Source organism: Clarias gariepinus, chromosome 21 (genome assembly GCF_024256425.1).
Source record: "Clarias gariepinus isolate MV-2021 ecotype Netherlands chromosome 21, CGAR_prim_01v2, whole genome shotgun sequence".
NCBI lineage: Eukaryota > Metazoa > Chordata > Actinopteri > Siluriformes > Clariidae > Clarias > Clarias gariepinus.
The window spans coordinates 20,512,720-20,529,779 of record NC_071120.1 but is presented as its reverse complement, the minus strand read 5'-3'; the positions used below and the strand labels follow the sequence as shown (position 1 = coordinate 20,529,779).

General features: G+C 36.7%; 1 protein-coding gene across 1 annotated transcript in view; it reads left to right on the top strand.

Moving 5' to 3' along the window:
- The window catches only part of rasgef1ba (RasGEF domain family, member 1Ba), a 63,147-nt gene that overhangs the window by 3,966 nt on the left and 42,121 nt on the right, over positions 1 to 17,060 (top strand). The window contains exon 2 of the mRNA XM_053481030.1: positions 11,320 to 11,367. Coding sequence (XP_053337005.1) covers positions 11,320 to 11,367 — 48 coding nt within the window. The remainder of the gene's footprint in view (positions 1 to 11,319; positions 11,368 to 17,060) is intronic.

The window sequence follows — 17,060 nt, the reverse complement described above, 5'->3', positions numbered from 1 at the left end:
ATCTTATAAATAAATTATAAAAAATGCTAATGCTTAAATTGTTGACCAACTGTAAATAAATTCCTGAGTATGTGTCCAGGGCACGAAGCTCTCGTTCCACCACATCCCAAAGATGCTCTACTGGGTTGAGATCTGGTGACTGTGGGGGCCATTTTAGTACAGTGAACTCATTGTCATGTTCAAGAAACCAATTTGAAATGATTCAAGCTTTGTGACATGTTGCATTATCCTGCTGGAAGTAGCCATCAGAGGATGGGTACATGGTGGTCATAAAGTGATGGACACGGTCAGAAACAATGCTCAGGTAGCCTGTGGCATTTAAACTATGCCCAATTGCCACTAAGGGGCCTAAAGTGTGCGAAGAAAACATCCCCCACACCATTACACCACCACCAGCAGCCTGCACAGTGGTAACAAGGCATGATGGATCCATGTTCCCATTCTGTTTACGCCAAATTCTGAGTCTACTATTTGAATGTCTCAACAGAAATCGAGACTCATCAGACCAGGCAACATTTTTCCAGTCTTTAACTGTCTGGTGAGCTCGTGCAATTTGTAGCCTTTTTTCCTATTTGTAGTGGAGATGAGTGGTACACGGTGGAGTCTTCTGCTGTTGTAGCCCATCCGCCTCAAGGTTGTGCGTGTTGTGGCTTCACAAATGCTTTGCTGCATACCTCGGTTGTAACGAGTGGTTCAAAGTTGCTCTTCTATCAGCTTGAATCAGTCGGCCCATTCTCCTCTGACCTCTAGGGTCAACAAGGCATTTTCGCCCACATGACTGCCGCATACTGGAAGTGTTTCCCTTTTCACACCATTCTTTGTAAACCCTAGAAATGGTTGTGCGTGAAAATCCCAGTAACTGAGCAGACTGTGAAATACTTAGACCGGCCCGTCTGGCACCAACAACCATGCCAGCCTCAAAATTACTTAAATTACCTTTCTTTCCCATTCTGACATTCAGTTTGGAGTTCAGGAGATTGTCTTGACCAGGACCAAACCCCTAAATGCATTAAAGCAACTTCCATGTGATTGGTTGATTAGATTAATTAATGAGAAATTGAACAGGTGTTCCTAATAATCCTTTAGGTGAGTGTATATACAGAGCCTTTCCAGTATAAAATGTATTGTTTTCTTTTTGTATTCATAAATTATGAATTTTTACACTAACCAGAAATCTCCAGAGAGTAAAAGCACCTCACTGAATATGGAAATGCCCTGCTGGCACATGATTAATTTAGTTAGACTGACCTTTAATGTATTAAGTGTAAGACTGTTAAGGTCCACAGTATTACAGTCTATAATTGAATTTTGGGTGATTACATTAATACGTGATTAGATGACTGACTCTTAAACTCCTATACTTAATCAAACTATGCAAACGTATAACTTTTTGTTACTGTACAGCATTTTCTTACAAAAAGGTTTATTCGTTCTTTATACAACTCTCACAACAGTTTTAAGTTGAAGTAAGTATATGGCTCAAACAGCTGGGTTTAGTAATTTGGATATAATTGTTAAGGGTAACTTTAAATAATTTAATGGGGAGGATAATCTGACAGCATATAATCTCCCTCAGATAAAAGATTGAAGAACATAAATAGGAACACTTGAACACCTGGGGCAGCACAATACATAAAACAATAACAACAAGGGGATAGATTAGTAAAGATTGTGAAAGGACCAGTGACAGGCACAAGACCACGGGAAATCTTTAGCGGTCTAGTGTAGGTGAGTCTGTGTCCTCTGTCTTTCCTTTTTGCAGCCCATCCAGCATGTTGTGCATTCTCAGTTGAATCTCTGCTCACTGTGAATGTCAAAAGTGGTTATTTGCATTACCAGAAGCTTCCTGTCAGCTTGAATCTGTCTGTCTTTCTCTGATCTCTCTCATCCACAAGTTATTTCTCCTTGGAAGTTTTTTTCCTCATATCATTCTTCATGAACTCTAGAAACTGTTCTGCATGAAAATCTCAGGAGCTCAATAGTTCCTGGAAGAGTCAAACCAGCTAACAGTCAAATTCTGATGTTTAATGTGAACATTAACTGAAGCTTTCGTCCTGTTTTTTCATGGTATGTCCTGTGTTCCTACTAAAGTGGCCAGTGAATGCAGCACTATCATGCCCATCTTAAGTGCATTCTGTTGGATATTTCATGCAGCGCTCAGCAGTCTGGCTGTCGCTGAATATTTTTTTTTAGATGAAAGGCCTTTGTAACTCTTATCTCATTTTGCCCATGTTTAAAGCTGTTAATTGACTTTTAGTATCTTATCTTAAGCAATTTTCGTGTTACTGACAGATATGTGACTTCAGGGTAATATGTTAGTAATATTGAATATCTTTTGGTAATTGAGTCTGAAATGTTATGGTAGAAAATTGAAGAATAACTAAATATTCTATAGAGTCAGTTCTAAAATTGGTGTAATCCTTTATAGTGATGGGTAAAAAGGAAATGAAAAGGTTTTTCTGCACAGTGTAATCCTGACATACTCCTCTTCTTAATGTCAGCTGTCAGTCTCCTTTACATCTCATTTTTTCAGGAATGAAAACCTAGGCCAGAGTCGCCTGTGTTTGAAAATGGATAATCATGAGGCTCTAGGTGTCAGAATAAAAACGTGTCACTCCCGCACAGCAAACTAATCAGAGAGGATCTCAGCAGGGTGGAAGGGAAAGTGACAGGATTTGTACTATAAAAAGGAGGTTGCCAAAAAGATTGAATTTAGCACCCCTCTTGTGATTTCTTTTTCTCCGTCACACACTAGCATTTTTTCTTTTAGCTTATGGAACGTATGCTTTTGGTAATACGCTGCGGTTTTGTATGAACTTCAAATTTGACTTTTAAATAAACTCAATCAGCCACAAGGGGGCTGTGTCCTTTCCAATTATGCTTTCTATTTACAAAGCACAGCAGTCATGCATAGGTGTCCGCAAATATTTATTTATCTTTCCTTTTTAGTGTTTTTCTTTAGTGTATTATAGCATAAAGATGAGGCTTACAAATCAGCTGGTCAAGTCATCTATTAAAAGTTTATTGGTCTAAGTCAGAGGTTTGTAAAATATTGCCTGGCAGGGTCTTCATAAAAGAATATATTTTATATTTTTTGTTGTTGTTAATTCAGTCCCTTGCCTTAACTAGTTGCCACAATGGACCTGATTGGACAGTGTATTATAATAATAATAATAATAATAATTATTATTATTATTATTATTATTATTATTTTAACATCGTTTTTGACCTTTTAACTGACTATTCAGTCACTATGGACTGACATTACCACCATGGAGTACATTAGTTATGATAGAGACACTCTTGTTTCTATTGGTATACAATGTACTCACAATTCGACGTTTTTAACTCCGGATTAAGCATTTCACTACATTTCGTACTGTGTATGACTGTGTATGTGACAAATAAAATTTGAATTTGAATATTCTGCCTGACTCATTAACAATGACTGTGGCTAGAGCTGGAACATCATTTGAATACTCTCTTTATTACTATAAAAAGCACCCATCTGCCGCCACCCCCTCCTCTTTATAGCATGCTACAAAGTGCTTCTGCTTGTGTCTTGTCACACTATGACACGGTGAAGCTTTTACAGGAGAGCAGAGCAGAGGTGAACACACTGCCAGGTCATCAGGTCCTAGCACGACATATCTCATCTCCCTGACACCTCTGCACTCTTGTCATTTTCTAGTCTAGGAAATTGCTTCTGGAGCTTTCTGTTTGACCATGATGGAAGTGCATGCAGGGGTGAACCATGAGTGATGCAAGGCAAGCCCAGCAAGTTTACTTCCATGAATAAAAATGAGTGTGTTTTTAGTGTGTGCACCAGAGGATGTTTTTTTTTTTTTTTTTTTTTTTTTTTTAGCTTTTGTGTATGTGCAGTAATCACTTGCATGCTAACGTCTCTGTGCTTTTGTCATCATGGGTATTTCAGCAATAGGAGCCAGAGACACTAGGGTAAATAGAAAGAAAACCAAATTTGTTAGTAGACTAAAGATTTGTGAGCAAGGTGGAAGAGTGGTGACGGTGATACTGGTTCATACATGACCATTTGACCCCTTGTGTTCTTGTCATTTATGTGATTCTTTTTTTTTATTATTTGATTGGACTTAAATCACACTAATCTGTTTCTGTCATGGTTTGGACTGAGCTCGACATTAAGGGGTCACGGATTTTTATGGCCTAATCTTCACATTTAGTAATAGCTCAGAGAATATACCAGATGTTTCATGTAACTGTCCCAATTTGATTTAGAAATTAATTAAGTTAACAAGATAAAAAGTAAATAAATTTGAGAACATTAGAATTGGTTTTACATTTTTTCCCCCTTAATGTAGTAATACATTTTGCACAAGCAAAAATGGAGAAAAAAATGTTTTATAAATGAATCGTTCAATATATAATAATAATTTAGTAGTAGTATTAGTAATCAGTCTCTCACAGCAACACTCTTTGGGTCACACTAACGCACAACAAATTGTTGAGCATGTGAGCTCATTCCCAATCTGACAAGACTGCACTGTATAAATCATCCTTACCCCAGTCTCGCCCGTTCTTCCTCACTAATCATGTGCAGCCTCCATCTCGCTCGGGCATGAGACAGTCTGCAGTTTATTTTCAGTCCAGTGCAACTCTGATGATTATAGTCCTGTAGTATGTAATCATCCGACCATTACATATTTCTGTTTATCATACTTTAAAGGACATTGTTACCGATTGTATCTGTTTGTTTGGAATAATTGCGTTCAGCACAAAGGAAAACATTCTTTGTTTAGGCAAAAATTAGGGCCCAAGCACCAAAGGTTGTATTGTAATCTTAATGATTTCGTCTATTATTATGTGATTTCATCATGGATATGGCAGCTTAGAAAATGCTGCGCACACTTTTTGGAAAACGTAGCTCAGTGATAGAGATCAGTCACAGCTACCTACTGTATAACACTAGTTTGCCACCAACTGTTGGCAAATTTGGACATACAGTTGCTCACTGAGGCAGTGTTGTGTTGTTGGCACTTCTACTTTTCTCCAGTTTTTTGGATCATTGTGACTGGTACTAATTTTTATAATATTAAACAAATTTGTCAGCGAAGTTACCAAATGCAGTAAAGGCATATTACTACAACATTATTGCACCAAAAATTTGCAAAAATGTGAGGACCAGGACATAAGACATCTAGAGGATATGTCAAAATTCCTAAAAAATGTATACAATATAACGACCTTAACTTCTGCTTTCAGCAATATTTACTTCTTTCGTTTGTATAATAGTGAACTAATATATAGGGCTAAAAGTTGTATTGTGACAATGCTTAGATTCTTTTTTTCCACACATGTAGTCACTTTACATAGGATGCTATGATTAAGCAGGTTTGGGACCAGTTGTATTTTTGATTGACTCGTCTAAAATATGCTAAAATAGTTAACAATTTTTAGGCTAATCTTTTTTTTAAATTTGCACAATCCCTGCATTTGTTCTTCATGATAAATGGAACTTCACTGTAACAAAAATAAAGAAGAAATCAGAAAGAAGCTGACAAAAAGAGGAACTAGGCTTCACTGTGTAGAAGTACTTGGTATTTCAAGACACGTCAAACCAAAGCGGGTGATTTGTCAACACTATTTTGCATCTGTTGCCACAACTGAAAGCACCAGAGCAGCAAATCGCAAATTTAATCAAAAATGGCACATGTGGAACATTTTGTGAGCACAGTAGATGGCAGAGTCTCAGAACAGAGGCTTGTATAAAATTTATTGTGCGCTTCATTATTCAGTCTGGCTTAAACATTTCTTTTTTCAAACAGTTTTTTTTTTTTTTTTGAAGGATTAGGAGAAAACCATGAGATAATGTTAGCTGCTCAGGGTGGGGATGATGAAAAGCATCAAGTCTGTAGAACAACACATGATGAGCCAAACACGATTAAGATATTTTTAGCAGAGGAGCCGCAGCAGCAAGTGACAGCCTTTTGATCATCCATACTGTAGAAGCAGTTTCACTCTTGCCTGATGTTAACCTTCCACATGAGAAATAATTGCTAATATGTGTTCAAATTCAAACCAAACGAGCAAGTATTCAAATTGTGTAAACCTGCTACAGGCTTAGTAAGGGTTGCTTTTTGGTATGTTAATTGCCAAGCTTTGTGTCTAAAGCCTTCAGGAGGCGAAATATTCACAGAACCGTTAAGATTCTGACTGAACTGTCACGTTTACATAGCAGCACAATTATTATTATTATTATTATTTTTTACATATCCTAGTTAGGAAGCTAGGGTCAGAGAGGATGGACAGCCAGGATACAGTACGCCTGGTGGGTTATGCGCCTTGCTCAAGGGCTCAGCAGCGGCAACCTGGCGGTGCTGGGGCTCAAACCCCCAGCCTCCCGATTAGAAACACAGTAACCTAGAGCCTAACAAAGCCTGTACAAAGACAGTATGTTTCATTTATACGAGCATGTGCGAAAAATTGTCTGATTTACTTTTTAAGATTTGATGAACACAAGTTATAACTCTTTTAAGAAACACAAGGACAACAATTTATGCAAAAAGTGCAAAAAAAGTATTTGTAATTATTAAAGGCTATAGCAGTCAGATCTATTTGAAGCACAGCGTATTGGTAATATACTGATTTTAAGGATATCAGATTTTAAGGATATTGATTTGGCCATAATTATCCATCACAATGCACTCTTTTTCATTGCTGGTGGCATTAGCCTAATAATTACTGTATTATACTTGTTTTTAAAAAAATTTTTGGAGTTTAAATATATCCCAGTATTTACAGCAATTTTATTTTCCCTCTATTATGTATCCCTACTTGTGTGGGCACTGCAAGGCTTTATGTGGCTGTGATAGTTTTGATACCTGGCGTCACATTTCAAGCATAGTGTGAGAAAACAAACAGCTTCGCTTTGTCTCCCACCAAGAGCTAATAAAGTGAGAATTAACGGTGTGGAGACGGGTGCGTTACTGCTTAGAGCCCTACTGCCTAGCAGCTGCATAAACACACACGCTCCTAAAGCCAATTTAGCACACTTAACACCAGAAACTCTCAGACACACCCAAGTCCTTCAATAATGCATGTCATATGTAGAGAGCGGACTACTCCAGTCTAATTACCGCATCTCTCCTCCGCTCACTGTCAGTCGTTCTTCTCCATGTCGCATGTGGTTACCTGAGTCTACAGTCTAATTTTTTTTTTGTACACACTCAATCCTGCTTCAGAAGGGGTCATGGTCACAACTCCTGAACCACATGAAATGCAGATGAGGTGATGTATCTTGACGTGCAGTCTTTAGTAATTAGAACATGAAACAGAATTATAGAAGAATTCCCAGCGTCAATATTTGTAAGCTGATAGAGCATTTCTGACTCCCTGTAAAAAATCAGGCATGGTAATACAAAGCTGAAGTAGTGGAGTTATCTTTCTAAAAGGCTTGCCTGGTTGCCTGGTTACAGCGTGCAGCTTCGGATATGTGTGTATAGAGAATCTGTCACCCTCCAGTCTTACAGGCAGCCTTCATGCATTCTGTGCATGTGTGTGTATGTGTAAGCTTTTAAAGAGGCTTATGACTTGATCCTGTGAAAGTAAAAGCATTCCTCAGGTAATGGATCATTGACGTATGTACTCTGTGTGTGTGCAGCAGTGAGTGGGTTGAGAGGGGGTTATGACTCAAGTTTCACTAGCTAGAAGTCTAGCCTGGAGAAGCAACAACATGTGATGTGACTGAATATTTGGTTTTGTTGCATTGTAAGCTTTTAATACAGATAAAAACCAATGCAGAGAAGATAAGACGAAGCCTGCTTTGCACCACTTATACCAGGAGATGCCATTAACCGTTTAAATAATGTGTATTAATGATTATATTATTTATACACAACAGTTTAATTCATACACAGTCTTTCCATTTTTACGGGCTCAAAAATAATTAGACAAATCAATCAGTTAGGTCAGTTGTTGCCTGTTTTTTGGACGTTTTTACATTAGGGCCCAGGATCGTTTCCGAGAACACTTGACCTTAAAGACTGGTTCTTCTTGCCCAGTGAGAACACAATTGTTCCGCCCTCAGGAACAGTGCCTGAGTCTGCTGGAAAAGGAGAATTTGAGAATAAAATAGCGTACTCTGGCCCAGATTGAACCAGATATGGAAGCCAATCGTACTTGAGAACAGAAGTAGATTGCTATTTAGACACAGCCACCAGGCCATCTGTCTTCTCTGAAGTCTCCGTGGGCTGGCAGCACGCGCCAGTCTCCTCCTCTGACCTACACAGCCATAGCTGATAAAGTAGGAAGGCACATGAGAGCGTTCTTTTATCTTTTTTTCCCGAAATATCAATACTGTTAGCCAGTTATTAGTGGCTCACAAATTAAGTAGATGCATCCTGTCACCTGTTGTTTGGAAAGTGTACATAGCCAAGGGTATCCGAGAACGGAGAGAAAGAAAACAATGTGAATGCTGGCCAGCGGAGCAGTGGGCAAAGGGGGAGCAATTGTTACTGGGCACAGTACAAATCATTTGTGCCTAATTATGACCTAAAATAGAAATTTTATAATAAAGTTATAATCCAAAATTTAGGAGTGGCCAAACTAACAATTTGGTAGATTATTGAAAAGATCAATGCACTGGTGATATCAGCAACACATTAAATGGCCTTGAAGATCATTACAGAGAACTAAAGTAAAAGATAGTCAAGAACACTTTTGATGTATTATTGCCAAAGTCTACAGATAAATAAAATAAGTCAAGAAATCATACAATCATAAAAGTTAAGCCTCAAGAACAGAATGGACAGTTTAGACTGCCCGGGTCTGGAAGAAGATTAACTTGTAGAATGGTAGCAAGGAAGGTAGGCCTCATGCATACCTGATCATCTGTCAAACATGCTGGAGGCAGTGTTAAGGGATGAGCATTTATTTCTGCCAATGTTACTAGGCCACTAGAGTTTACTGTTGATGTGACTGCTGATAGAAGAATTGAGATGAATTCACACCTGTAAAAATCTATACTTTCTGCTCATAAATGCTGCAAAACTGATAGAAAGATGCTTCACATATGAATAACACTCAATACATACTGTGAAATCAAGCCAAGGCAAAGAAATTGAATGTTTTAAAGGGCCAAGCATCTCAAGGAAATCACCATAGATTCCAGACTTCAGGCAGTGCTTAAATGCAAAGTTTTAAATCGATGTATTTTACAAACTTAATTCTTTTGATTGTCTAAAGCTGCTTTGTGATGTAAATTGTTAAAAGCGCTATACAAATAAAATTGAATTGAATTTTAAATAATCCTAATTTATTAATATTTTAGTTTGTCGAATTACACAAAATAGATTTTTATAATTTTACAAAATTAGATGTTAAACACACATTCATGGCCAGAAACTTCTTTTCTGTTCTGTTCTATGACTTTTGCCAGTAGTCCACCCATCAATCTCTCTCTCTCTCTCTCTCTCTATACAGTATATCTATCTATCGCTCTCTATCTCTGAGATTTTGCAAATCTGTGTTAAGACCAAACCTGTTGTATGTCTGTAGAATTTGTATGGAATAATCATTATAACTGGGAGATGAATTCTTCAAGGACACAGTTTTTCTTCAATAGCTTTCCTCATGTTTGAAATAATATGATAATAGACTTTGTTGGTAGTAAAGGCATTGAGTTCTTCGTGACTCTAGTGTAGAACCTGTATAAAACAATCACTTTAAACTGTCTTATGATCCAAAACCATAAATTATTCTTTAATGATGCATGCATTGAAAGCTAAAAGCTTTAATTTACACACCATTTCTTTAACATTTTTTTAATCATAGGTCTCAGAGTTCCTCTAACATGATTTTCTTTATACTCAAGCTGAAATTACCCTTAGATAATATTTTTTTCATCTCTCTTTTAAGTGCCGTGTTTCAGTGTCCGTGTAAATATGCTACTGGCTTTGTCGCCACCAGCTATCAGCAGAGGGAGATGAGGGAGGGTTTCCCTTTTATGAGGTCACAAAAGAAAACCAATCTGGATTGTTTGTTTAAGCCTGGGACACCACAAAAATAGAAAAAAACAAAAAGCAAGGGTTTTTCTTTTTCTCCCTTTGTACACCCACACTGGAGACGCATCCGAATGAATAAAAAAAGTAAATGGTAATGAAGGTGAATAAAAAAATATTATTACAGTTATTATTACAGATTTTACAGCTTGTTCACCTGCTGGGTTTAAACACGATTGGGTGTTCAAGTCAAACCAGGACTTTTGCTTATAACAGAACAGAGTTATAATAATAAAACTAGCTTTATATCTCTATAATTATACCTCACAACACTAATGATTCAGAAGCGTTGAGCACATTTTCAAATATTAAAAGTATTACAGGATTTCAAATTATATAGATGGATATAAATATTTCAGTATACTGGTTGTGAGAAAAATAATTTATGAAATAGAGAACAAGCCAAAGAATAACAAAAATAATGTAATGCAAATCAAGCTTCAGATACTGACACTGTGGATAATGGATAATGTCTGTCTCTAATAATCTAATATACTTGCCCATAACTCATTGACTAATTGCTAATTGTGCTTTTTTTCCCTACACTTTTATAGGGCACAGTAATATATTCAGGCCAGTGGGTGTGCTGGAATGGAAATGAGGATGTTTCATATTTGCTAATTTTTTTATTTATTTATAGACTCTTACATTTTTTATGAAGGTAAAGGTATAGAGGTATTATTAGGCCACACTTTAGTATTTTATTGGGCTTTAGAGCATTTTATAAGTTAACATAGATCAGTTTTATTAGTTTTAAATGATGAAACCTCAGTAAAAAAATGCCAGCTGTAGTCCATTGCATTAACACTCAAGTTCATAACTGCAATATAATGATATTGAAACTGTAGTATTATAGTAACTATAAGTAACTAGGATATTTATGCAAACAAGCACTAGTGTTTTCTTCTCTTGTTTATTGAAATATAATGATGCTATAGTGCAAATATGACTTCTAGAACTATTTTTGCCACCTTACTCCGTTCAAGCCTTACTGTTCATATATCTATTTATTGTCCATTGTTATTAATCACTTTTACTAACCTCATACTATGAAGTGACTTGCCCAAAGCTGAACAGTGCAATGACATGGTTTGGGATTGAACCCATGACCTCAGAGAGAAGAGAGTAATTTCACAAACATGCTGACACCACACACAGTATGTGCTTACACATGTCCATTAGTACACCATGTAGAAATCTGTTGCCTACTCCTTCCACCGCTCCTCCATTAGAGAGAGCAAAAATAAAGACAAGTGCAATAATCTGTATCTTCTGTTTTCCACAGTACCGAAGTCAACCCCATATCGCATTGAGGCATGTCTCCAAACAACGGGTAGGTAACGCTTCTGTGATTTTTGGGTCAGTCTGAAAGACGAACGTCTCCTTAAGGCAGCGAAGATTGCTGCTCCCCCCAATCCCCCCTCCCTCCCATTGCCCCTCGGCTATCACTGAATTATACAGCATGTTTTAATAATCATGCTCATATGCGCTTATGAACACAATCATAATGTATTATCTTGTTAACTGACATGCATTAAAAACCCAAAACCAACTACAGCTGTATATGATTCATCAGTGGTGCATAAAGTGAGTAATTTTCAATAATTGGATGCTAAATTGGTTAATTATGCAAATGAGACAGTCAAGTGAGTTGTAAAGAAAAAAAAAATCCTCCGAATGCTAGGTGGTGGCAAAACTGATTTCTGTAAAGGAGCAGAAACATAATCTGAATTAGAGGGCATACCTCAGCTTTTTCCCCATTGAAACACGATTTCTATACATACATATAGATACATGTCTGACGGTCTGTCGGTCTGTCTGTCTGTCTGTCTGTCTGTCTGCCTGTCTGCGTATGTGTAAGGGTGCGTGCAACTCAAGTAGTCAAGCTCTGGAGGCTTGGCTTTGATCCTTATTTGAGAGAGAGAGAGAGAGAGCATGTTTCAGGATGGTTCAGTGCATGCTTTCATCTCGCCGCATTCGGGTTCTCGTTGTGACACAACACCTTTTTTGCCTTTTAGAGACTGGGCACTGAATAGAACTGAGTTTCAGGGTTAATCACAGTCACAGCCTACCCCAATGCCTTATTTGGGGGCTGGGTGATGTACATCTGATTAAATGTAAGCTTTTTTACATTCCCTTTGTTTTTAAGACCTGCGGTACGTGTGGGTTTTTATTGTACCTTTTGTGATCTGGTTATGTATATTATGTAACGTTTATATAAATGTTACGATTTGATTTCATGTTGTTTTATGAATAATACCCTCAGCTTTCAAGAGACTTTGAAGGAGTGTCGTTTGTACAGTGAGTGTGTAATATTTCACTTTATGCTCATTGTTAAAGAAAGCTGAGAGTGGGTTTTTTTCAAAGTTGAGCTCAGCTCTGTTCTTTTAGTTAAAACCCTAGTAAAAGCCAGGCAGGATGTGCAGGACTTTATGTGCAAAAAATCTTTATTTTTAAAGATGTATAGTGATTTCTTTATCATAAATTAAATTGTAATTAAATGTTAAAATGTTTTTTTGTGTAACATTATATATTATAGAGTCATTTCTTACTGAATGATAAATCCAAGACAGATATCATCATATAGAAGGAAATAGATGGTTTGGAATCATGGACCCAAATTATAACAGTAAATGATAGATTAAAACAAAATCTTGCACCGTTGTAATCCCGCAGCATTCAGGAACTGGTTATTGTGGAGCTTCAGTGGCTGTGGGCACCACGTCTTTCCCCCTTCCATGTGCCCCTGCTCTTAAGACTCTATTCTTTTGTTCCTCTTCCAATTTAACAAGAGACAGAATGTGGATTCTTGAGTGAGTCAGAGAAATGCCTTTGAAAAGCTTGCTAGAAAAGGCTCATCAAATATAGGGAATTTTTAAGAGACGGATCTACTGAATTTGTATTGCTTGTTAATGTTGAAACGTTCACAAGAATCTAGGGCTGTGATTTATCTGCCTTTTTTGTGCCATGCTAAAACAACAACAATGAAATTAACTGGACAGAGCTTTTGATGCCTGTCCTAAACTACCAACGCTGTCTTTAGCATCAGTTCATGATAAGTTCCTGCTGTGAAAATTAAGTCATTGCTACATCTTGTGATCTTTATATCTATGTTGACAACATAATGATATTCAATGTTGGTGCTTCAGGTGTTTCTAATATTTTAATTTAATAAACTTAAGGTAGTAACCAGGTTGTTTATTTTTGTCATCATGTTATTGCATCGCACAATTTTCTACATTTTGTAAACTTAAATTGATAGATTTTTACAATTAATTCAAACTCGGCCTTGTGATTAAATTTCTCATGAATGAATGTGTAATATTGATGCACATTTACAGCATTCAAGCACAGTACGGTGATGAGACACTAAGCTGCGGTGAAACATGTGAATGGTGCAAATGTTTTTTAAAGAAGGTTGTACATCTGTGAATAATGACCACAGATTAGGTGGCTTGGAACCTGCTGCAACATGTGCGCAATCCTTGAAAATTTGATGAATAAGAAGAGGAAGAGAATGTGAAAGAGACTGATCTATCTGTGGGAATTGTACACACGATCATTCACCGACACCGCTTGCACATTACAAGAACTTGGCTGGGAGTTTTTGCCACATCCCCTGTATAGTCCTGACCTCACTTCTAGACATTTCCACTTCTTTGGTCTCTTAAAGTAGTTCCTGGGAGGCCAGCATTTTAAATGTGAAGATGGCAGTCTGATCATGGCACCTGCATACTGAGAAATCTTTCTACCTTGATGGAATACAAGCACTGGTGAAATGTTGGTATAAGTGCATTAGTGTTGCAAGGTATAATTATAGAGATATTAAGGTAGTTTTATTCTCATAACTTTGTTCTGTTATAAGCAAAAGTCCTGGTTTGACTTGAATGTCCCGTGTATTTAAACCCAGCAGGTGAACAAGCTGTAAAATCCATTTTTTTAATCTTTTAGAAATAATCAGTGTTAGACAAATACAACAAATTGTAGCTAGTTTGATGTCTCAACTGATTTTCCCTGACTTTCCAAGGGTCAAAATCAGTTCAGGTTACACCCAAACAATATCATGATTGTATTTTCTTAAACTGCAGCTGGCTTTGCCAATTTAATTATTCTTTTGCCTTTTACTGTGTAAGAGCGACAGTGATGTGGTTTAATATGGTGCCATAAAACAAAGATTTCTTTGTATAACACACTAGTATTAAAGACAACCTTTCATTTGTGTACAAGTTTATTTGTTCATTTGTTAAGGCTATTAATTTATGACACAAATATAATTCAGCATTCTCAAAACAAGCTCTAAAAACATCAGTGCCTTAGGTTTTTTCTTAAAGCTGGGCCCAGAGGGAATAAACGGATAAAATGAAATGCTGTCTACCCCTAGAATCTAATAGATTGATTGACAGGACTTTAGAGACCTAATAAATATGGGTCAATAATGGGAATCGCAATGTTTGTAATTAATTTAGAGGAGCATGTTAGCAACCTTCAGCAACTGGCTTGAGTAATTAATTAACCATAATGACATATTAAAAAAGAAAGTACAAATCAAGATCATTTTTTTAAAACATAAAAGCCAAAATTAATTAATGATGGATTTAGATCTATAGACATAAAGTACAACCACATATGCCCATGTTAATACGTTTGATAGGGTTGGAAATCCCAGTACACAATACGTTCATTAATCAAACCCACACACACTTATTGATTTTCCCCTTTTCATGTCACAAAGGGCTGAGGATTTTAATGGCCATCATTACACAAGAGCATGCAATGCTGTGCCTTCACTCAAGCATCTGCCAACACTCTACTCTAAATGATTAGAAAGAGGAGGGCTGACTTGATTATATCTGTCTGAGACTTGCTTCTGGTTATTGTCTGTCACTAACAGCAAAGCTAAGATTAGCTTTAGCGACCTACAGTAAGTCTGGCTACATAAAGCAGCAAAAGTGGTTTCAGAAGTGAGATAGAAAGGTTCTTTAGATATTGTAAGTGAAATAAATAAAAATTACAGATATAAATTAAGTAAATGCAAGCCTCAGATACAGTATGATCTATAATACATCAATTTGATCAAAATATCATGAATGCGGAACTATTCTATTGGATTAGTTAGTACTTCCCCAGTTTTGTAAAAATGCTTAGGTCTGGTGCTTTCCAGCACAAATTAGGCTATGGCCAACATGCAAATGACTAGATGGTTAATTCAAGAACAACGATTTGGTTTGACTTGGTGGCATTGAATTAAAAAAACGTTACCACTGTTTTTAAGGTAAGAAACTGATCCTTTTCTTGGTAAATCACAAATGCACACATTTTTAAACCCTGTAACAGACGAGCTTAGCAGGTGGAGAGTTTGACCTCCTATACGGTTGAGAAACCCAAAGTAAACTCATTTTTTAATTATTATGCCAAGTACAGTATTACGTGGCATTTCGTGTATAATGCATAAATAGATGATTTAAGTGTGTTCTCACTTGTCACATGTCAAGAAGACTACATCACTGCGCATCTATTACACTAGCATGCACTTCCTTTCCTGTTCCTTTTCTCTATGTTGCTGGATTTTCTGGAATAACACAGCTACATTTCATACTGTTTTTCACACTCAGAAGCCCAGACTTGACCAGCAAACTGTTTAAAAACTTCCTGGAAGGTACGCTTCAGTAGAAAACAGTCTGCCTTTATATTTAACAGTACTTACCTGGGTTATCAGTATAGTATTATAAAATCTGTAGAAAACTTAAAAATATATTAACGGTACAGTGTTTAACCATCTAGTACATTTGATACTTAATGTATCTTGTTTTAACTTGTTTTTAAGCATCAGCTTATTTGGCTGATGCTTAAATACAAGCTAACTCTCACTTAATGATTAAAATAATTAAGTGCAGGCTAGTTAAGTTAGTTGTGGTCACTCAGATCAGAAGGTTATGTGTTTACATCCCAGAACAGCCAAACTGCCATGGTTTGTGACCTTTAGCTTGGTTGCATTTTTTTTTCGGTAAACATAACCCGTCTGAATCATAGACATTCAGTTCTTGTGTTGCGGACAGAATTGCAATTCTTTCTTAACATCCTGTAATCCTGCAAACAGCAAACATCCCCTAAGGGTTACATGCATGCTGATTAGCTTTAGGTCTTAACTGAGATGGTTTGGGTACAGACAGGTCAGTGCTTAAAATATACAATGTCAGTATGATGGCTTTATTATGTTTAAAAAATAAATAAAGGTAATACTTTTTGGTAAAGATGTTAAGAGCAAAATGTTTTCTACAGTACTCTGATGATTGTGTTCAAATTAGGAGTTTTTCTTTGCTGGACACGGAGAAATGTTCATGCACTGTACCTAGAGCAACCTGATTTTTTTTTTCTTTGATTTTAGAGCCAGCAAGCACAAATTATTTATAACATTTTTGTCAGAGAACAGATTTTGAATGGTTGTTTGAAAGGTCATCGATCCATTTCAGGTTAATGGGTTGCTCCTTATTGAAGTGAGTTGGATGACTGAAAATGTCTGTCTGGGAGCATCGCCAAGATTACTGCCGTGTCAGTAAGACTCACTTTACTGTCAGGACTTCGGTATTGTATGGAAAAATTCAGCGAGCCTTTGATATCAAGGCAGCGATTTTGATCTTTTGCAGTTTTATCAAAAACTTGAATTAGCTTTAATTACTTGATCAGCAATGTAATTATACACAAAGTTCCAATTTGACACAACTGAATACAATAGTGTCTTAATATGATGTAATTCCAACATAGGAAGAATAAGCACTGCATTTTTTTATGGCGTAAAACATTTAATATAACATAAGTACAATAATTGAAACTTGATTTGAGATCTATTTAGACTCAAGCAGGGTATAGTGAAACAGAAGCTGCGTATTCGAACGGAACAGAATGAAACATGGCTAATTAAACATTAGCTCCCTGACTACTGGTCCGCAGGTTTGCCAGGTCTCCGCAACATATCCACTTCAGTGATGTTCCAAAAGCCACACAAAAAGTCCTACATTTTCCCAAGAG